General features: G+C 39.8%; 1 protein-coding gene across 1 annotated transcript; it reads left to right on the top strand.

Annotated features, from left to right (window-relative positions):
• The first annotated feature begins 15,560 nt into the window (after positions 1–15,560).
• On the top strand, positions 15,561–23,756 carry SLC24A5 (solute carrier family 24 member 5). Its single transcript, XM_041418446.1, has 8 exons — positions 15,561–15,743; positions 17,053–17,136; positions 17,226–17,329; positions 17,647–17,747; positions 18,509–18,792; positions 19,747–19,953; positions 22,713–22,814; positions 23,362–23,756. The coding sequence occupies exons 1-8, from the start codon at positions 15,677–15,679 to the stop codon at positions 23,682–23,684; spliced, it is 1,272 nt and encodes a 423-aa protein (XP_041274380.1). The 5' UTR covers positions 15,561–15,676; the 3' UTR covers positions 23,685–23,756.
• The last annotated feature ends 80 nt before the right edge of the window (positions 23,757–23,836 follow it).

Below are 23,836 nucleotides of genomic sequence, written 5' to 3' on the forward strand. Positions count from 1 at the left end.
ATTGTAACCAGCAGGAGGAGAACATTAGCTGTGATGGACCATTTGCTTCCTGAGAACTCTTAAATTCACCAAATGTCCTCACTGCATATTTGGGTATATAATGGTAGAGATATACCTGAAGCAGACAGAAACCTCAGAAAAACATGACAACCTTACAGTCTACTCAACCAAGCTGATTCCCTGAGAACAAAATATTTAGAGTATCTAGCCATGACTGTTTCTATTTCAAACAAGGTATTATGGTAGTAAGTATTATTTACACACATAGGTAAATTGCTACATCCACAATGACCTAGCAACTTAAGTATTTTATTACTAAAGTAGATTATGTTCCTTTGGAACTTGATACAAAATCAGCTGCAAACACACAGGACCTATCACTTCAGTCAGAGGCAGAATAATTAGAAATGTTGATAAGCACTGCTGCTGAATAATAGCCACTCCTCTTGCACCTGAGGTTCATCTTCGTTTGGATATTACTCCAAAGCATCTGGATTTTTCTTGACAGTTTTGAGATTAGGAACTAGAAGATCACCAGGATTTGGTTGGTAAAATTTTCTCTCATTCGACATTTTAATTATATTTCATATTCAGTGCAACAAGAGAAAATCAAAGTAAGATATTCAAGTGCATGAATGACCTGATTTTTTTTTTTTTTTGCCTGTATCTGTATGGATACAGCTATCATCAGCATTGGTATGGAACTAAGAACATAAGTTTTTCCCTAAAAGAATTAAGTATCATTTGCACACCATATTTACATGTACTCCAATAGAGAACGAATGAGGCAGCATGTGACAGAAGCAAGCTCTAGGGAGATAGGGTCACTCCATTAATAACTCCACATGGACTGCAACAGATGCCATCTCCTGTCTCAGCCATTAGCAAACACTTGATCATTTGGTCCTGTTTTGTTTGCTATGTACAGCATAATCAAGAAAATGACTTCTCAAGTAACACTAATCTTTAGAACGTTATGATTGTTTTACTCCTACACAGAACATTGACACTGTCCTTGTTTTAAAGGCCATAGAAATGGGAGGAACTTGCTAAACTCATCCTGCCAGCACTAGCAGAGGCAGCAATGTGCATTTGTTTCTCAGACTGCCCTCTGTGCTTTGCAGGGTCACTGTTTCCAGACAGTTGTGAAGTATCCACCTGCAGACAGACAGACACACAGCACGGATCCGTGCAGCACTTGTGGAACAAAACACAGAAGGAAACAGTGGTGAGCTGCTGAAGGGCAAGGGAGAAACCAAACTGCTCGGGAGTAAACACAATAATCCACATGTGCCTGGAGCAAACCCCAAGTGGCTACCACACAGCGCTGCTTCAGAGACCCACTTCCCACCATTCAACTGCCAAGTGAAAGCCACTAATAGCACAAACCCTAGAAATCACTGGATGTAGAACAGTCACAAAGAGAAATAAGATTAGTTTTCATCCCCCTCCAAATTATCACAGATCTTCAATACAGAAAACTATTCCCATCTTATGAAAATCCAAGTACACTAATAACAGTTACAGAAAAAGTCACCATACACTGTTGCTTTAGCTGTTGGAAGTCTCTACTCCTACCCCTGGATTTTAAAGACATGCTTGGCATGACTGCTCAACTAGATCTGGCTGAAGATCTTAACAGGCTCACTCTGCGTGAGTACCAGCTGAACAGAAATTGCAGCCACAGCACCCAGCCAAGCATGTCCTGCCCATCACACAGAGCTTGCTACTTTAAACCAGACAAGACTGCAATAACCTCGGGCTTTTAAGACAACAAATACTAATAACCAGCTGACACCAGCAAGTCCTGCTTTCTAGTGTTTTCACTTTTGTATGTGTCACCTCAAGAATCATCACATTTTTAATTGCTTCAAACACTGCAGTGATGGTGCCAAGGACTCTTATCTTGAACTTGTAAATCACTGGTCTTGCTATGAAATAGCATCACAAGGAAATGTTGCTAACCATGGCTAAACACTACCCACAGTACACCTGTCAGACAGAAAAATAATTTCATTTTTTTATATGAAGTAAGAACCAATTTATTGAGGGGGAAAAAGTAAACTGTAGAGCTTTATTGCTACCATAATCATTTTCTGTTATCTGATTCTTTCTTGACTGACTGCACACACAACTGCCTATAAACATCTATGGGAAGTACATAACGACAACTTGGGGAGGGGGAGAAACAACCTTCACCAATCTTCCCAACAGCTTTTAGAATTACCCTTTTCTCCCTCAGCTTTGGATAGTATATGTGGACATAAGTTATCTGAAAAATAGCTGTAGCCTTTTTTAAACTCCCAAGGTATAAGCTGGTATATATTTCCTTATAGCAAATGATATTGTTTTTAAACTAACACATATTGAAGCCAACAAATATTATGAAGAGAGCAGGTGATGTAGCTGGTGACATTAATGGGTGTTAGAGAATTGCACAACATAAGGAATGCAAAAGTGCTTTATTTTCAACAGTTTGCACCCAACGACAAACACCTGGATAAGAGATTCTCTTGACTCTGGAAAATAAAAAACCCAACAACAAACAAACACAAAAAATCCCAATCCAAAAGAAGCAAATAAGGTAGCATCAAAAAATGAGTAAAAACACAGACATGAAAGAGGATTCGGCCTCTGTTGCACAGATCCTCGGGGTGTCAGGCACTAGCTATGCAGGGTAAAAACTTGTATGGGACACTGATTCTAACAGCTCAGAGATGATACACAAGGGCAACCACATCACTCAAAAATTATTCCCCAGTAGGTACCATTTCAGATTGATAACACAGCCACTATAAACCTCTTTCAATTAGATCTCTCTGTTGTTTCTCAATTCCAATACAAATAAAAATTACACTGTTTTCTATCTCTATGGCTGATGTGGGTTTCACATGGGTTCAACGCTTCAAAAGACATGACAAAGTGGGAAATGGCTGTATCACTTTATGAACATTGTGCATAGCTCAGTTTGACTGCTCAAGACAGGTTTTTGTAGGCAAAGCCAAAGAGGGGTGTAGGAGGAATCTGACAGGAAAGAAAAACTATGAGCTAGAGAAGGAGCAACCCAACAAACATTCAAACTACAAGAGAGAAGCTATTAGCTGTGAAGAGACAATCTGCCTGCAGCCAGCAGTTACTTGCTTTTCCCAGGGCTAAGGGAAGAGACACAAGATAAATAAGTAAACAAACACATTGGTCCATTGAAGAAAGGGAGGAGCAGGGCTAATACATCGACTCTTTCAGAGGATGCAGCTGTCAGCAACCAATCCAACCTGTGGGACCTGGAGTCAGCTGGCAAGAAACACCACAAAGAACGGTCAAAGCAGCAGTAAATGCAGGAAGGCCCTTCTTTTTTACTGCTGGGTGAAGAAATAAATTAACATGCTAGGCTTTGCATAGATAAATCCTACTGGGCAAAACTGCTCCAACCACAAAAGGCAAAGCACCTAGGGAGATGAGAGAGAGAGTCTGACACATGCAAGAGCATATCAGCAGTACAGGCAGCATCATAACAGAACATCAGCAACCAGGCTTGAGAGCCAGAGGCAGCCCAGCCATGCAGAGCAGAGCTCAGGTACAGCCAGCCCATGTGAAATGTTGTCCTCATGCCAGCCCAAGCCATAGTACATCTCTTGGGCTGGTCAGGAAACAAACCAGGGTCAGAGGCCCACAGCTGCGTAACTGTCTCCATATGGCTCATCAGAAACATTAATCTCATTTCTCACTGATTCCCAAGGAGATGAAAGAAGCATGCAGGTATAAACTACTCTCTTCCCTACCTGCTTGCCTTAAATAATGAAAATAATTTAATGTAATAACCACTTCATGCCTCCCTTGGCACAGAAGCACCATGATGATTTCTACCTTATCCACAGCATCAGCCAAACACATCCTAGAAACTGCTGGAGCTCTTCTCAGTGCAGTGCAGGTTGATGATGCTCAGGATGGTCAAATATTTAGCCAATGTTATTTGTATTCAAGCTTTCATAATACAAATGTTGTAAAATAAAATGTTCTCTTTTCACAAAAAAAAAAAAAAAAAAAAAAAAAAAAAGTCCTATTGGAATACATTTCCTTGCCATGTGCCTCACTTACCATGATTTTTTGCTGCTGGGCCGAATGCAAGAACAGTTCTGTTTTTCTGTTTTCCAGATTCCAGTCTTGATTTTCTCTGGATGAATACTGGAATGAGCAGACTGACAAAGGACAATGCAGTTAAATCCTGTTTAAGAAAAAAACAAGGTCAAAATATGGCATGGCAGCAGGTTTCCTGCTCTACCAGCAATATTAGGAAGGCTATAACATGTTCTGCATAGGTAACAGTTGTGGTTTATATCCACACACACATTTGCAAGCACTGTCCCAGCAATACAATGAACAGGAGGTGCAGTTCCTCTCAAAGAACCACGCTTTGAAAAGTTGTCTTCTCTGAACAGCTGGGGGAATGCTCTCCCAGTCCTCAAACAGGCCATAAAACTAAAGACTTACTAACAGCCTGGAAGAAGCTGTGTTGCAGTACTACACAACAGAGCCAGTTTCCTACAAGCCATTTTCAGTCCCACGTTGCAGGAGATTTTTATGCTGTCAACTTAATAATGCAATAAAAGGCAGAGGAGAGCTTTAGTTACAAGTATCAAAATATAAAATTCTACCACAGATAATGCTGGGAAGATAAAGTCTCTTCTCACAGACTAGAAGTGACAGCTTTGCATTAGATAGCAGCAGTAGATATTCAAAAGCTCCAGGAAAACCTGTAGTAAAGGCACCAAAAATCAAAGTGCAGCTGCTCTTTTTACTGTTTAAATCATTATATATTAGCAACAAATCTTGTTGTTGGCCAACACTCAGAAATGGCATATGGCCAATAAAAGGTTCAGTGGAGTTTTCCATCTGTCACTGGAATCAGCTATGGCTCCAGCTCATACATAGTAAGTTTAGTGTCATAATTATTTGTGTACTAGATGTCAACCACTCAGTCTAACATAATCATTTGACTACACAATTTACTAAATATACTGCCCAAGCAAAACACGCCATAACCGCGGAACTGCAGCCCAAGAGAGGCATTTACAGGGTGTAAGACCAGCATGAACCAGAGATAAGCCTGTATGCAGAGGGGGCTGGCTTGCCACAATGGGCTATGCAAATCCAAACACACCAATGGATCCTCTTGCTGTGTATCTGAGACAGTAAGAGGCACCATTCTCTTACTAAGTCAAAAGTCAAACACCAGAAAGATACCAAGTCAGTGAGTGGATGAGTGAAAGTAGACACAACATGGTTTTTTTGTACCTATGCTTGCTCCTTACAGAATCTAAGCATATGGATTTACTTTGCTCTCTTCACAGTCCTGCCAGCACAAGAAGGCTGACAGACTAAGCTTTAAACTATTTTGTTTCAGGCTGGGTTCAGGAAATACCTTAGTAAGAGTACTGTCTGAGGTTTCTTTAATTCCTTCTACAGCATTTTCCATTCGTTTTTAACAGCTATGGAATAACATTTTTTCTCCCTCCCCTCACAACACTCCAATGCTCTGGATCCTGCACTGATAGGTCTTTAGGACTGTATTTAAATCTGGATTTTCCAGACACTGGGATTTGTATTTTCATCAGCCAAGAGCGACAGTCTGCTTGGTCCCAGATCTGGGTGCAGGCACAGGCAGATTTTTATTTTTTTTAGTTCAGACAGAAAAATCTGTAATACTCCCAAATGCAGAGCTTTAACAAAGTGGGGGACGTGGGAGCAGGGAGAGAGGGGGAAGAGTTCTAAGTTATGCTGGAAGTCAAACGCAAGAACATTTTTGTGCAAGTTTGCAACTGTACTCTCTCTTCTCTAAACTCTACATCTGCTCCAAGAGGACTGCCAAAGTATTTTCAAGCTACTGGATCTGACCTGTGGCTGGCTTTTAACATTTAGAACCTGGGAAGCTGGGAGCATGGTAAAGAGGGATGTAGGAATTCACTGAAACCTTTTAGAATATTTAATAATCCCTTTGCGGGTTGGTCAGAATTGGCACAACTTCACAGCAGTAAGCTGATTTGCACAGAAATGGCCTCATGGCTCTAACAGATGCTAACAGCTCACAAGAGCAATTTTCTGCTGCAATCAAGGTCCTATCCATAGTGTTGTTTTGCTCCAAACAGGGTTGAGAGTAGAAACAGATTAATTAAAAAAAATATCAAAACATCTCAAATAATGAGAATAACTTAAATGCTCAATTCAGTTGCTGAAACATTAGTTTTATTCATCAGAATTGGAACCTTAGAGTAACCAAAACACTCTGTGAGGCTAGCAGCCATAGCAGGACCTATTTCAGAGCAGCAGGGGGGAAGCTGAGGATACTCTTGAGCATCCAAAGGTCAAATACTCACAATTAGGGAACCAGACTGGCTTTTATAACATTTTTGAATTCTTGGACAGCAGAAAATCCCATTAAGCAGATTCAGTATTCATTATGTCAGAGATTAATAAATTGAATATTTTTAAAGTCTGTTTATATTTGCACTATTTTCTTTATTGCTTCAATATTGAAAGAATATTTAAATTAGAAAGTGCTTGGAAAAAATTGTTTTCAATAAGATATTTTAAAAGTCTTAAGTCCTCTATTGCTAATTGTTTGTCCTGTCTTAAAGTTTACAGATTGTGATAGGTATCTTACCAAGAGCATCAACTCATTAGACAGGACATAAATACACCCCTCTGCCACAGAATCAAAATAAGCATCTGACAAAAAAAAAAAAAAAAAAAAAAAAAAAAAAAAAAAAAAAAAAAATCAGGTTCCTTTAACTAGTTCTGGTTCAAAGACCAGTTCACATGAAAATCCAAGAACCCATCTAAAGCCATTCGTTGTTCCAAGTGATTTTGACTTGGCTTCAGTGGGCATAAACACCAGAAAAGTACAATGAGAGGCTTCACACAGTCTTAACCCAGCCCAAGTTTGTCAAACACTGAAAAAATCAAGGTGTATTTCCAGCTGAAAGTATGGAGACAATTCATAAAGCTGAAGTTCTCATGACTGCTCCTCTTCAGAGTAATGGAAAAAAATGGGGAAAAGTGGTGGAGAAAAACCAGTCCATTTAACTACATATTTGTCAGCATGCAGATGAAATCCACCAGCAACAGACTTAAGAAAGCAAAGTACTAGCTCAACATTTACAAAAACCTCTGAGCCAGCTGTTCTCATTCAAATTGAGTGAAGAGGGTCAAATGTGGGCATAATGGATAAGAGCCAAAGCATCTGAAAGTAGGTCCATTGGATTCACCATTCTGCAGTTGTTACTAACAGAGTAACAACACAGTATTCAATTTCTAGCTGATTTGCTTATATCCCCACTATTTTTTAATCCCAGCTGGTGGCTTTCAGCCTGTTACACTGAATCAGCTGTTCATTCAGGCAAACTCTAGCTGAGAAATCTTTGGCAATGGATGGGAATATCCAAAAATCATCCAGGAAAAAGTAAGTCATAGTTGTTTGTAAAAACTTACTATGAGTAAACTAGTCAGCAGTGAAACAGCTTTCTTGGTTAGCAGAAAGAGGACACCAGCAGGAGACCTGGCTGCCATTTCCATCCCCTGCTTGCAAGAAAAATGGTCCATGAAAGAAGTTATATAAACTTGCATGTACTGGGCACATTGTTTGCATGGCCGTTGATTATGTTTATCAGTGACAAATTACTACAATGAAATGATGTTCCTAGTGACCAGGGAACAGATGCATAAGCTAGAAGCTTTTAGATTTCATGACATGCGAGAATATGAGATTTCTGTTTTAGCAACAGAAGGATATAATAACTGTTGTATCCTGAGGGAAAAAGTTTCAGCTCTAGCACATCAGTTCTTCTGTCAGCAGAACATGATTCTTGTGAAAGATACAGTATTATCTATATATTCTGTGCTAGCAATTAAGGCATCAATATGTTCATTTTTTAAGGTCTGATAGAAACTTAAAAGTTGCCTTACAATATTGAAAACATTATGTTCCAGCATATACAGCAATGACAGAATAACTATTAAATGTGTGAGGTTTTAAATATTCTCCATCTCACAGCAGAGCTTTTTAAAGCTAGCATTGTGAAGGAATCAGTAGTAACCCCACAGAAGTTTATGTCAGCTTTAGAGATACTCAGTCCTTTGACAAAACACAAACTGCATTTCTGGTAATATCTCATGAGGAAGCAGGGGGGGCTGCACCAAAGCTCTCTAAAGCGACCCACTCTCAAAGATTGCAATAATTCTATCTTTTAGTTGTCTGCACTGCTCAGTGTGAGCAGTAATAGCTCTGTCATCTCCTCTGCAGAAGCACAGAATTGATTTTGTTCCTTTGTCCTCACGTTAAGATTACAGTATTTCCAGGGAAAAAGCAGGCATCTACACATATGCAGAACTTGTATTCTGCATCTGTTCTCTCTTATGTTGAGAGAACTGATTTACCAAGAAGCTCCAGCTGAATTTCAGCCTGTTTTCATAAACTCCATGTTCACAGGTTCTATCTATCTGGACCACCTTTTTGGCATACAGCTGTTCTTTTATGTTTCACCAGAAGGTTGCTCTCATCTGTTTGGTGCCCCAGACAACCCCTTCACTGCAGAACTGGCTTATGCTCTGCTGTCCAGCCAGGTTGCAACAAAGGCCTCTGCCCTGACAAAACTGTCCACTCTTATTTTCTCCTCCTCAGCAAAAGCACATCCAAAAAGCAACCAAGCTGATTTTTTCCCTGTCAGCCTCACCCCTAAGGCTACACAGGAGTGAAGGGAGGAAGAAAAAATTTACATGAACATCTGCACCAAAAACTGAAGGTACTTTAAAATCAAAGAAGTCTCCTCTAGACTGATGCACAGTAACATAACCCAACACACACAAGCAGAATTTTGCAACACACTGCCTTGTAACAATCCATTTCTGAAACAAATATCCTCAAATCAACAACATCTATTACATTGTAAATAATGTTAGTACATGATGATGTTACCTGGTGAAACAACTTGGTAGCCTATAAGATAGAATTGAATGTGTCCCTTTCCTAGTATGTCACTAATAATTATTTTTCTAAAGCTTGTTCAGTTATAGGAATACATGAAAAGAAGCAATTGTGTTGCAGAAAACATGATTTGATGTTGTTTATACAGACACTTATGTACTGAGAGTTTATTTTATCTCCTGAGATATCGCTGAGATTACAGGACTTGCAGGCAATAACCATAAGAATAATATTTTAATCATAAGAAGAATAATTTCCATTTTATATATGTAGAATATAAATTTCTAAGTACTTGTAAATTCAAGGTCAGCTGAAAGTTGCCAGAGCAGCTAGATTGTTTCATTAGAAATGCAATGAAAACGAAAACCAGCAAAACTTCAACAAACCCAGCACATGCACTGAGACTACAGAGGCTGTGAGACACAGCCTTCAACACACATCTTGTTCTCCAAAATGTTTCAAGAGATGTACACTGAAAGGACAGCAGGTAGCAGATGAAGCCAAGCCAGAGCAAGAACTGAAGTAAAAAATTTCAGAGCAAACAGGCTTCAAAGAGTGGAAGAAACAAGCTTATACTCTAGTGTATGTACAAGCACAACAACTGGTTGAAGTGTTTGTGTCAACAGGAAGAGTAAAGCAAGTGGGAGCAAAAGTCACTGAGACACCAGAAGTCCTTGGTGCACAAAACTGGCAGAAAACAGAAGCTTAGAAATTGCAGGCAAGGAAGGAGTTTTCTGCTCTGTTTCTCTTTAGTCCACAGAAACAAAGCTTTGAATAGTTGAGGGAGGGGAGGGAAGCAAAACACCAATCAAGGAAAAACCCACCCAAGGTGTTAGCAAAGAAATCCATGACTCACTCATTGCCAGTATCTACTCCCATTTACGTGTTGTGGTGTATTTACCTGACCCCTGGCGTGACAGTGTAGAAATAGAAGTGAATGTGTATTTGGGCTATTCATAAACCCCTGGAGGGATGGAACAGAGCAACCTGAAGTGATCATGGTGCAATATTACTATTATCCATAGGATGCCCCTCACAAGCCTCGTCATTTTGCTCCATTCTTTGGCCATCCTGCATTCAAACACCTGACTTAGGTGCTTGAAGCAGGCTGGCTCTTATTTGAAATCTTTTTAGACTGTCTGCAATCTTTTGAGCTTCACAGCCTTAAGATGTTCTAAAGGCCCTATTGAGACACAAAACAAGAGCTATATAAAGAAGCTTCTCTACAGCATTATTACTGGTTAGCAATAGCCCTACTCTCTTGGTATATGTAGGTATTTATATATGAGTGTAGGAAGTCTTTGTGGCAAGATTTTCTGTTGTGATCAAGCTTGTCAACCATCACCAGTTTCATGATACCACAAACACTGACGTTCGCAACAGATTTCAATTGTCTTAACGAGAACTTGTAACCAAAGGAAAGCAGTTAACATGGAGGAGCACTCAAATAATACTGGAGAAGTTCTAACTTAAATCTCAAAAATATTTAATCTGAGACATGTTTCATTTCCAGTTTGAGAGATTCCTTCCATGTCCTAAATGGATGAACAAACCACCTGGTGAGCAAACTAAGACCATGAGAACTGCTGTAGAACTTTACCACCTAGGCAGCAGATGAAGTGAGGGAGGTCTTTGGGCCTCAAGATGGAAGGTGCAATTTTGTGCACTTGAATTGCTGGGAAAATAGAAATCCCCAGGCACCAAAATGAACAGATTCAATTTTCTTCAACTAAAAATAGTACACCCTCCTTTAAGCAGACATTCCCTTGAACTTGAATTCACTTGAGAACCACAGAGCAAAAACATTCTGCTAAGGAGTTTTTAGCTTTTTTGACATTGTGGGTACCCATAAGATTGTGGGTACACCTTTATCTAGCTGTGAGCCACACCATCACACGTGATGCCTGTACTCCACAGCATACATGAAAAATATTCCACAACTGCAATCCCCACAGAAGAGCAGTCTCAACAGCTCCCCACCCTCACCCACCTCCCCTTGATCATGTCATCTGAATGCTTCCATGGGCCACATGCCAAAAATATCCATGTTGCTCACATTCTTCTGAGAGCAGGCAGACAGCATTACTGAAAACCTGGAAGCTCCCTACATTTAGCTCACATATAATTAACACAGTAGTCTAATTATGGACCACCTAAAAACATACAGTGTTCACAGCTCCACAGCTTAGAGTCAACAAAAAGTATTTGTCACATGTGTAAGGTCTGAACACAAAGGCAAGGAGACCTAGAATAAATTTGACTCACATCAGCCTGCACCAGCTACCACAAAACACTCCTCAGCTCAGCACCTTCCCTGGCTGTCACCAGGGATTGCAGTTGAGTTGGATCTTCCAATGGACTTCAGAGATATTCCCAGCAAGAACATTTGGATCTTGGAGCTAAGGGTCAGAAATCAAATCCTTCTCTTTGACATTGTTCAAAAACTATGAATGAACCTATCACCCCTTTCTTAAGTCATGAGATTACCTTGAAAATAGTACTGTCATGTGCTTATTTGCCTCCAGCATTAGATGTTCAGATTGCCCTTTTCAAGCTTTCTTTACAATTACTTATTTGAAAAAAAGAGAAAGCAAGCTCTGATTCTTGTGTGGCTAATGTACGTCAAGCTGATGCTTTAAGAAGAACAGCAGCCATCATGAGAGTTGGCAACTCTCAAATTGGTGGTTATGAAGGAAAGAATATTAAACAGCTATCATCAATCTATCTAGACCCAGGAAGTGAGCCATGAAATGCTGACAAAGGGGAATATCTGATCTGACAATGACGGTATATTTATCTTTTAAATGAAGAATAATGGAGTTACACTGGAGAGACTCATTTTGACTTTGCAACAGTATTTATCTCATCACCTTAGGGTGGTATCTGAGCACCTCAGGGTACGAGAATTTATTCTGTCAGCTCTTTTAAAGGCTACCGTTTTACACACCAGAGATGCCACAGGAGCTACACAAACAGGAGAAAGGATTGTGGAAACTGACCTTCTGAACAACCCTAGTGCAGCCTCCCACCACAGCAGTAGGCCAGGTACTCAGTGCCCTGCTCATCCTCAACTTCTTTTCTGCCCAACAGGGATACCATCAGATTCTCACAACAATTATGAGGTTTGGGGTATGTTTTGAGGATGAAAACATCTTCACTTATTGTGTTCCGCAGCACATTAGACCTTGTGACAGGGAGCATAAGTGGTGTGCACATGCACAGGCTGTCACACAAGAAAAGCACAGCAGGGCACGGGCTCTACGTCCTGGGGCAGGAACCAGAACGCTGAGGGACAGCTAACACCAAGCTGCCCTCACTCAGCCCTGGGGCTGTCTGAGCACCCTCATCCAAACTCAGACCTGAATATTTTTATACAGACCTCTACCAAAAACAAAGTCCCAAACAAATCCCAAAAACCAAAACCACGAGGCAAGTATGATGCAGACACTGATCTGTTTTAATCACTGTGATTAAAACAGTAGGTTGCAGCTTGAGTTATAAGAAAGATTGGAAGTGTGTTTATAATTAAGGAAGCCAGAAAAACTCAGGATTTATACATAGGAATGATCACTCATACCTAAGTAAACCACAGATTCCTTACAGGGATCTATACCACCCTTTCCTTCTCCCAAAAAGACTGGACCCCACACCACACAATGATACTTTTTTGTTGTTATTTTAAGCTAATTATGAATTCATCATGCCATCCCCATATCTCTTTTATCTAAGGACTGATCCTACCAACAAGGACTAATGCTTTGCTTAAGTTCTCATAAACTCACCTGCTTTTTTCCCTCACTATCCACGGTCTGTCCGCTCAAATTGTGAAAAAAGTAGAATAAAAAAAATTTCAAACAATCCTAAGCAAACTCCCTTCTTATAGAAAAACTCCTTGGTCCTGTACTGAAGTCCCACTCTCCTCACAAGAAAATGGGTTCTGTGGAAATACAATAGCTGATCCCAATTAACATTTTCTCTCCCACCTGTGCCCTAAACTGCACCATAAGAATATCATTTGTGACTCAGCTGGAGTCACACCTCTAGACAGCCCGACCTCCTTTTGCTTTGTTGGGCAGCAAACCAGCTGTCCTGAGCTGTGTGGGACACTCAGATCCATTGTAGCCAGCTCACATCAGGTTATAATCACTGGGAAAGGAGCTGCAGCTGCTGTAGTTTGATGCTCCCTTACTCTTTCTGAGACCTGTGCTCAGGTAGCCATAGCAGCCTTTCAGCACGTCCCTGGTGGAGCATTAGTGTTAACAATCTGACTAGCCAAGTCACCAACTCTCTCCTTCAGAAGCTCTGAAAAATTTATTTCTTCATTATTTTTACTACCAGAGAGTAGAAATTTACCTTAACACAGCCAAAAAATGCAGAAGCACACATTGAATCTGGGCTAATATTTGACCGACCTGAGCTTCACAGAACGCTGCCTCACACTGCAATAGCCCAGACCTGGCAGCCGGCAATGCTGAGACCAAAGCCTGCTCTGGCTGCCTCCGTTTCTGTGCTGGGTCAAGCATGCAGACAGGCAGCACGTGGTTCCTCATGCTGGGACACCGGGAGGTTTTTTTGGTTTGTTGCTCTCTCCAGGGGTGTTCTTGGCAAGGAGGGTTCGAGCGCAGCACCCTCACTCAATAACTTCTCAGCAAACTAAGTGGACTTAAGCCTTCAGTAAAATCAAAGCTCTGGCTTTGCTTCAGCTATGCATGGAGAGGGGTTCCTATAGAAAGGAATTAGAGCTTGGACACAGAGTAAAAGCAGAGCAGAGCAAAAACTTCAAATCCTGAAATCACATGACTGAGCTTTCCTGACCACACAGTGAACAGGTTGCTGTACCAGAGAGCTCGTTCCCATCAGAATGGCAAGCTTATAAGCACTTTAAAGTAAAAAGCACACCAGCAAAAAATAACTACTTTGAAATGCAGCAGCTGATATTGAAAAATTGTGCTGGAGTTTTAAGAGTAAGACAATTATATGTTTCAAGGAAGAGAAGCAGTGGCAAGGAAGCCACTTACCTTGATAACAAAACCCTTTCTGTTGGCTTGTGTAAGGAAAGATCCACCAGTAATTTAGACAGGGAATTTTGTACTGTTTTCTCTGGTGGAAAGTGGGATTCAGAAGAAAATCCTTAAATCTTTCAAGAACAAAATTATCTATTTTTTCCTGTAAAGCAAGAGAAGCAGCATCTTCTCTGCAGCAGTCTGATTTTCAGAGAGCATGCAGAACTCATCTGTGAAAGTTAGTTGACACCCCTAAAAATCTTGACTATTAAAATCATTCTTGCTCTAGTAAAAAGCATTCTGGGCCACAGAGGGATCAGAAATGGGCAACAGCAATTGCTGAAGAATTTGTTGTTCCAGGCAATTTTTTTCATTGCTTCATTGTTCATACTGTAATAGTGGCTGTATGTATGCTGTTTGATTCAATATAAAAGGAAAATACCACTTTGTCACCTTATTTCATGTATTGTAGAGCGGGATTGATCACGTATTAGCCAAACACCATGCAAGGAACCTGAGGAGTTTAGAGTGATTAGACGCAATGAAGCAAAACAATCTGTTCTTGTTTGCACTTCTTGCTTACAAATGCGAGCATCAGCCCTGCACCTCACAAACAAGTAATAGAACAGACACCCCAAAACTCCATTTGGTATCACGGGGTTGCAAATGTTTCTGGAGACATGTCTGCAAGTGATACAAGGGAAACAACTCTCCCTGAGAAAGCACTGACAGCGGAAAGGGCAGGGGTGATGACTTTACAAAGCTTAAAGACTGCATTTTACTCTTTAATCTCCGGTTGTACACATGATTTCATTGTGGGGAGGTCACCAGACAAAGGAGTTCAGTGAACTGGGTCTGAAGGGAGGAACTATGTGTGGGCCTCAGCTTTGCTCTTGCAAACGATTCACATAACCGGCATGGCCATCTGCCCCGGTGAGGGGCGAGCCCGGTGTGACACAGCCCGGCACAAACACCCTGGGAGTCGGTGGGAATAAGCAGAAATTGTCACAGCAGAAAAAAAGGTATTGAGGAGTAAACTTAAATTCACCTTCTGCGTCCCGTGACATCACACAGCACCTGGGTATCGAGGCCGAACACGCCGCGGCCAAGACTTTCGCTCTCCCCCAAACACAAGGCAGGATGGAGCACGGGCTCGGAGGCGCTGTCCGCACACCCCCGGTCCCTCGCTGCCGGCGGCGAGGGCGGAGCGCTGAAGGGGGCGGTGGGGCCCCTGCGGGATGGGGCGAGCCCCTGAGGGGCGGTGGAATTCGGGGGGTCAGGAAAATGTTCAATCCGCGGCCTGGGGAGCGCGGGCCCAGCGGCCCGGGGACCCCGCGGGTACGGGGGGACCGTGAGGGGACCGGGGACATCGGGAGGGCACCGGGGTCCCCTCCAGTGCTGCACAGCCCGTCCCGCGGGCGCCTCTGCCCCGCCGCAGGTGTGCGGCGCTCTGGTGGCATCGCTGCAGCGGTGCTTGCTGTGCTAAAGAGAGAAATCCACCGGAGCTCCAATCCGCAGACGGCCCGGGGCCTGGGGAATGGGAAGGTGTCAGGATGTGTAACAATTTTGCACTCAATTTTCAGAAAACGGGACGCGTTGCATTCTCTCGTCTTCATCGGAGTTTCCTGAAGGATTTTTCACACCGCAGGAGAGGAAGGATGGAGGAATCGTTATCTACTTCATAATTATACTGTACATGTTTTTGGCCGTGTCCATTGTGTGCGATGACTACTTCCTACCTTCCCTAGAGATCATCAGTGAATGTAAGTGACATCCTGACTGCTTTCCTGAAAAACTGAGAAGCTTGGCATAAAACTTTCTCTTTCAAAAAGCTTCAAAGTCAGAGTGCTCTGACAGAAAACTGAACAAGTTTCACTTTCCATGCACAGATGTGCCCATAGAATGTTTAATTTGGTACACAGGATCAATATTTTATTGAAAAAACCTAGTGATTACACTGCACATGTATTCATTTAATATTTGCTTTCTTTCTGCCTGGAGGAAAATCTAAAGATTCCTCAGTATCACCTAAACTGACAATTTAACTTTGTGTCGCGCAGCACTATGTCCAGGTAGCTACTAGTAAAATAAAACTAGGAGGGATGGTGATTTTGAAACCAAAATTCTTTCTAGGGTTTGTTTTTCTTTAAAAGTAGTGATGAGCTATTGCTAACATATTAAAAGTATGACACAGGAGGGACAGGAATTCTATGGTTACCATGGTTCTAAGAAATCTAATCAACCTGCAACAATTCCCCTGGCTTCAGCAGACCACTGAAGTAAAGAGATGGTCTTGGCAGGGAGTTCAGATTTTCACTGCCAAGAATTAACAAAATTCCCTAGGGAAACTCATCCCTGAACTGGAAAACCCCCTCCAAATCAGACCACTTACAGCAAATGTAAGCTCACATACTGCCATAAGAGCTGGTGTTTTGTTTATTGATGGTAAATGAGCATTTGTCAGACTTTTGCCATGGTCAGCCATACGTCCCTGTACTTTGTGTGCAGGACTTGATCCACAGAGTGAGTTACATTCCAGAAAGTCAATTTGCCAGAACAAAAATCTCATTTCTCTTAAGCAACACATAGGCTCTTATACTGTTCATACAAAATGAAAATTTGATTTTAAGATCACAGCACTGGTTTGAATTTAACTAATTTTTCTGGTATGTGAAGACACAGTAGTACAGATTTCCCTGGAGGATAGATATAATGGTTTTGGATCATACAGCAATATCACACTACAGTCCATGGAACTTCCCACAATTATTACCAATAGGAAACAGTTAAATCCTGCATACAAATACTGATTTTACGAGAGATTTAAACTAATTTCTGTAATGAAGTTAGAAATAAACTAGCCCAATAGATCAGGCTAATTTTCAATATATTATTTTATGAGTCTCATATAAAGCACTGACTGTATGGAAATAAACTTTAATCTACTAAACTAGTAGATTAAAGTTTATTTCCATACAGTCAGTAGCTAACATTATGTACTAGTGAGAGTAAAGAGTACAGACTACTGAAGTATCAAAGGTTTTTAAGCAATTCTTTTTGTTGTATCCTCAGGCCTTGGCCTCTCACAGGATGTAGCTGGAGCAACTTTTATGGCTGCTGGAAGCTCTGCTCCAGAGCTTGTCACTGCTTTTCTAGGTAAGAAATGTGTTTTGAGTCCTTATAAGTTAGAATTCTTTTCCTTGCATGCCAAACTGAAACATACCAGAGAGTCATTGTCCTTACAGGAGCTTTTGTGACAAAGGGAGATATCGGTGTCAGCACCATCCTTGGATCAGCAATATATAATCTTCTTGGTATTTCTGCAGCTTGTGGGCTGTTTTCCAGTGTGGTACGTATCAGCTTTGATAGTTCTGCTCCCAAGAGCCAAATAGTTATCCTTTCTCATTTTCCAACAAAAGCCAAGAGAGACTTACTATGACAACTGCCAAGTTTATTATTTAGTAGCAAAACCAGCATGTAATCAGTTTTAAGATAACCTGCTATGAAAGTTTTTAAAAACACTAACTTGTTAAATATCATACTTAAGTCATTCCTAAGAATCTTTAATTTTTACATAATATAGAAACAACATATTGATGCAGCATTTACAGCACTTAGTGAAAGTATTACAGAGAGGTTTAAGAAAAGTACATGACTGATCTGCAGGTTTCGAGGCTATCCTGTTGGCCGCTGTTCAGAGACTGTCTGGCATATACCATCAGTGCAGCAGCCGTCCTTGCCATGATATCTGACAACAGAATTTACTGGTAAGAGCACAAGTAGTGTTGAATTCCTGTTGACTGGAGATTTGTGAGACAGTGTTTTCAAAAACAAATGAAAATCCCCAAGCCCCAAACTTCAAGTAGCCTGAACTGCCGTTCACTAACAGAAATAAACATCCTGTTGGCTTTAAAAAACTTAAAAAGTCTCAATGCTTGTAAAGATTATTACCTAAACATTCAAACTCTACATATTTATGAAGTTTGACCTGCATAGGTTTGCCTGTAGACTTCACAATTTCTGTCACAACTGTTCTGATGTAGCAATTAGTGTTCAGCATTTACTTCTTGTAAGCCTTTCTTTTCATAGCAGCATTGTTCAGAAAAACATTTGTCTGCCAGGAGATCATGAGTTTCTGATGTTTTAATTCCTCCATCAACACTGAAACTCCTGTTACCTCAACAAGACAGTCAGGTCCAGCACTAAGTCTCTTGAAGTTTATAATTTAAGCATCACATGAAGACTCAATTTTGCAAACATCAGGAAAATGTTCAATCAGTAAGATCCCCTGTAAAAACATGCAGCTATACAATACACAAACAAGATTCTGCAGAGGAGGGGAGTTAATCAAACTGCTGAAAGACATAGGGACACTCACAAACTTCCATGACATTAGCCATACAATTGCAAACAGATGCTTTTGTGTGTTCTCCTTTTGCTATTCATGCAAATTTTCTCTCTCTCTTCTTATGCCAGCAATTGGGTTCTTTTATACTACATGTTATATAAAACTTGTTTTTCATTCTAGGTATGAAAGTGCATCCCTATTATTGATATATGGGTGTTATATTCTGGTACTATGTTTTGACATTAAAATCAACCAATACCTCATGAAAAAGTTTAGTCCCTGCTGTACGTGTTTTACCAAAGCTATGGAAGAGAACGCGGAGCAGCAGCCGCTGGTTGGATGGAGGGACGAGAGCGGACCTCTGATCCGGCAGCAGTCAAGAACAGACAGCGGAATTTTTCAAGATGAGCTGGACTACTCTCAACTTTCAACAAGCTTACACGGGCTCGATGAAATCTCTGAAGGTACAGGTATTGTTAAGCTGTATCTAGCACTCCACATGCCTGTCTGCATCAATTCTGATCAAGGGCAGGTTTTCAGATAGTATTAAGATTTTGCTCACAAAACCTCCAGCCTAGTATTTAAGTAGATCATTATTCTAACTTGGAATATAACACTGAGCAAAATCAGAGTGATTGTTTTCATATGAAGTTCGTTGCTAGAGGAATGCAAGGATAGTTGCTCATTTGTGTTGTAGTAGAACTTCTGTCTTTGTTGTGTGTATTTGAAACTTCTCAGCAACACTGCTTGTAAAATGCACTATCATCAGCTGAAAGCCACACAGGTAAAGTAATATATACACTGTTTCCTTATGACAGGGGCAGGTTCATAGCCCAAAATATGCATAATATCAAAAGTAAAGGGATAGCTGAGTTGTGGCCACAGGTCATGTTTCCTCTTAGGCAAAAAAGAGCAGTTGGTACTTACTCTTGTTAAATGCTATGGCCAAACCCTTATAAAGAAATTCATTTTTCATCCACCTTAGTTCTCCCCTGGTGATGTAATAAAAAAAACATTTTAATCATAGAATACTAGGTTGGAAAGAGATCTCAAGGATGATCTGGTCCAACCTTTCCTGGCAAAAGCATGGTCCCAGATGGGCCAGCAGCTGTTCAGCTGAATCTTAGAATTGTCCAACACTGGGGAATCATCACTTCCTGGGGAGATTGTTTTACTGGTGATTATTTTCATTGTGAAAAATGTTCCTCTTGTGTACAAGCAGAATCGCCCCAGAAGTAAATTGATTTCAGAATTTTGTCCAGAGACATGTAGGTACTGGGTAATACTACAGCTGAAACTTGAGAAAGAAGTATTTTTCACTTTTTTTCAGTATTCTCACAAGTAGAGGACAGTAATATACTGTATGCTATGGATTCAAACTTGATGCTACAATTTAAAAGTTACTTTTTCTTCTACAGATCATCCAAACGTCTTTACTATGCCTGAAGCAGATATGAAGAGAATTTTGTGGGTGTTATCCCTTCCTATTATCACATTACTCTATTTAACTATACCAGATTGCAGAAGACAGTTTTGGAGGAACTGGTTCATGGTGACATTTTTAATTTCAGCAGCATGGATTTCTGCAATAACTTATGTTCTTGTATGGATGGTAACAATAGCAGGTAGGTACCTAAAGTGGTGTTGCTACACCAGTCAAGAATCACTGAAAGAGTTGTGTGGTTTCTCTGTGAGGTCCTTGTGAGGTTTCCCTTTAAAAGTCAGTTTAGCAACTCAGAGTGTGCTGTAAAAAAACACAACAAAGGAAAACAACAGAAACTTATGTTTGACTGCTCAGTTTACCACCCTCTTCTATCCAATTGAGGAACACTTTGTAGAGTTTAGCTGCTTCACACTGCTTACCATCACCTGAATGAGATCTCCATGTCACTACAAAAAAACCCGGTCTATTTTTAAAAATAGAGTTTCACTAAACCGCTTCATTAAGCAAAATAATTGGACACACAACAATAAACTTGTCATGCTGAAGACTGACAAACATGAAATCCCCTAAGACTGGAATTAGAGGTCAAAGCTTTTGGAAAAAATCCATAATTTCTATACCTGTGTTTTTCACAAATGTTACAGTAAGAGATTTGGCATTAAATTCACTGCCAAAAAACTTCTCAAATGCGTTTATTAAATATTCTCGGAGTTTGTATATGTGGACCTCTTACAAATCTGCATCATAAAGTGGGGCACTAAAAGGATTGCATTTAAGTGAGAGAAGGGGCATGAACTTATATGTAAAAACCGTCTCCTAAAAGTACTTTGAGGTATTAAAGGTCTCCTCATTTCATTGTTTCTCCAGTCAGCTTGAAAGACATCCAGTTTTTATATTTAAGAACAAGCAGAAAATGAAACAAACTCTACAGAAATTTTTCAAAGCTTGCCATTTTCACATTATAGCTCACTAATCCTACCTAAGCATTCTACTAGTTCAGATATGAATAACTCCTTGTTCAGTGCAGGAACAGACCTACACATTCAGTAAACCTTTGAGAAATCACTAGTAGATCACTGGATATTATACCCACCATGTTAACCCCTTGGTTAAATAATTTTCCACTTGTACCCAAAGAGCAAGGGTTCACTGTCTGGATGCTAGAAACCTTTGAAACAGGATTCAAGTCAACATTATTGCTGTTCTACAAGACAAAGCATTAATTCATATGAAAGTAGGTATGGTGGAGATTCAGAGAGTGTATTAGTTCATTTTCAAGAGTCATCACAGCTAGTACTGGGGTCTTCAGCCCACTACTTCTAGGTAAATTATATTCTATTTACATGTTAAAACACTACAAGTTAAACACACAATATATTCAAGTCCAGGCTCTCATGAAGGTTGAGAACTCAAAGGTTCTATCATTGCATAATCAGTCTACTAGAATGTCACAAAAGTATCACAGCTGGGCACTAAACTGGGATGGTCAAGAACAAACCTAATTTAGTACATCTTTCTGTTGCTGGCAAAGAAAATTTGACTACTTATAGCAACACATTGCTACTGATACACAAAATTAACAAAAGCCTAGAAAAATAAGACTTTTCTGGTCAGTTGCTAGAAAATAAACCACTACATATGAAATAGAAGATAAATCTATCTAATAAAATGAAAAATTAGCTTCTCCTGAGTTTATATTTTGTCTTATAACCTTCAGAGGGCTAGAAACTAATGTTGGGTACATAAGGCTGGTTCATTCATATTTCACCTTGGTTTGAACCATTATTTTCCAGCCTGGATGGTTTATAAAAGCTGATTTGTTGGTCCCTCATCCTACAAATCTATTAGAACTGATGGAAGGATAAAGAGAGTACAAATTCTGCAACAAGATCATGTTAGTACCTCTGAAATCAACAAACAGTTTCAAACATAAATTTACTGGGCTGCTCTAGACTAAGCTGGTAAGTAATAGACAAGCATTGCTGACCTAGCTTAGCGTACTGCCTCTTACATAAATAAAATTGCTCTTATTAAATATGTCAAAATATTTCATGTAAGAACTCAGATTTCAACAATAAAAATATTAAGATACTTTTTAGTGAAAAAAATGTTTAAGAAAAAGTAATTACTTTGTAGCTTGACTAGAGGTATCAAATACTTCAGCATATTGATGCATCTGAATGGTACAACTGCTGAAACAGTTTTGAAGAATCTAAGAATTTAAGTTAGAAATTAATATGGCTACAGGACATTTGGGGCTAAGAAAAATAGAGATTAGGGAAAAATAAGCCGCCCTTCTAATAACAGTTTAAAACTTTTAATTTAAATGAGTATTTGCCTAAAGGAATTCACACTTCTAAGGGGTTACTTGTACTTACAAGTCATATAAAAATTCTGCACTTTGATTCTTCCAAATCACTTTCTAATGGTAAAGGCATGTAGTTGAGACAGTATTCTCATAATGTCTTAATGACTGTCCTTCCCAAGAAAATTGATGTGCTTTTTCCCCTCCCCCTGAGGGGATTAAAAAGAATGATTATAAGAGTTATTGCTTCATGAGACTTTTGAACACTAACAAGGAGATGCCCAAAACTCTAAGAGACTATAGTATTTTCTAGAAGTTGAGGGGACCAAAAAAAGAGTAGTAATTTGTTAGACATTTAAACTTCTACTTTATCTGCAAGAAAAAAATCGTAATTGCTACTGTCTTGACCACTGCAGACTTGAAGAACAAGGAAAGGATATTTGTTGTTACTCTTTGTTTTAACTGCTTTGTGGTTCAGTCACCTCACATGTAGTTAAGTTAGCTGATACATTCCATATGAAATTACTGTATGATTATTGATTCTTTCTCCAGCAAACAAAGTCCAAAGCACTTTCAATGGATGAGCCCTAAGTAAAACCACACTTGCATTTTCTACCTTTATTTCTCAACTGCAGGTGAAACGCTGGGAATCCCAGAGTCAGTCATGGGTCTCACATTACTTGCAGCAGGAACCAGTGTACCAGATACAGTTGCAAGTGTGCTGGTAGCTCGAAAAGGTAAAGATTTAGTATTTAGGCTCATGCCAATGGATGTGTTTAAAAGGTACTACAAAAAGAAAAAATTCTAGTCAATATTTTGATAAATTCAAGGACTAACCTCAAAATCCGTGCTCCACATTCTAGAGCTTAAGTTTACTAAAAATAAATAAATAGCTTACCTGAAAAAGCTGTGGCTCAGACATTTAAAAACTTCTCAGAGTATCTCAGAGAAGTATTCTAGATTGGTTTATTTGTTGTTGATTACGTATTACAGTTTTACTGCAGAACACAGCTGTAGATCTCAGTATTTTAAACACAACTGGACTTTATAATAGCCTGTCTAGCTTAACTTTAAGTGCAACTGTGCAGATGCTGGTGATTTAGGGAGACTTTTTATGGTTGTGGTACCCATGTTCTGTAGAATCGTGACTATAACTCTTCCAATGCAAAATCTGAAAAGGGTGCTCTGTGAGAAACTGAGGGCTGGCAGTCTGTTCCTCCAAAACAGTTTGCAAATTTCTTGCAATACAATTAAGCCAACTTATTTGTATTTCTTCTTTTACAGGAAATGGAGATATGGCTATGTCTAACATCGTAGGATCCAATGTATTTGATATGCTCTGTTTGGGAATACCCTGGTTTATAAAAACTGCCTTCATAAATACATCAGGACCCATAGAAGTGAACAGCAGTGGTCTGACATACACAGCCATTTCTCTTATCTGTTCTGTTGGTTTTATTTTTCTGGCAGTTCACCTGAATGGCTGGAAAATAGATAAAAAATTGGGAACAATTTGTCTTGTCCTGTACTTAGTATTTACTGTATTATCAATTTTATATGAACTTGGCATCATAGGAAACAATCCTACAAGGGTCTGTGGTAACTAGTTTTAATCAGTGATTATGCTGATGAAAAAAATAAAAGCAGGAGAAAAAGATCAGTTTCTTCATTTAGTCAAAATAAAATTTAAAAAACCAACTCCGAACTCCCATTGGGCTCTAAATCTTATATACAGAACTAAGTTATGTCATTAAAGTAA

This window comes from Onychostruthus taczanowskii, unplaced genomic scaffold (genome assembly GCF_017590055.1).
Source record: "Onychostruthus taczanowskii isolate IOZ18803 unplaced genomic scaffold, ASM1759005v1 scaffold6, whole genome shotgun sequence".
Lineage (NCBI taxonomy): Eukaryota > Metazoa > Chordata > Aves > Passeriformes > Passeridae > Onychostruthus > Onychostruthus taczanowskii.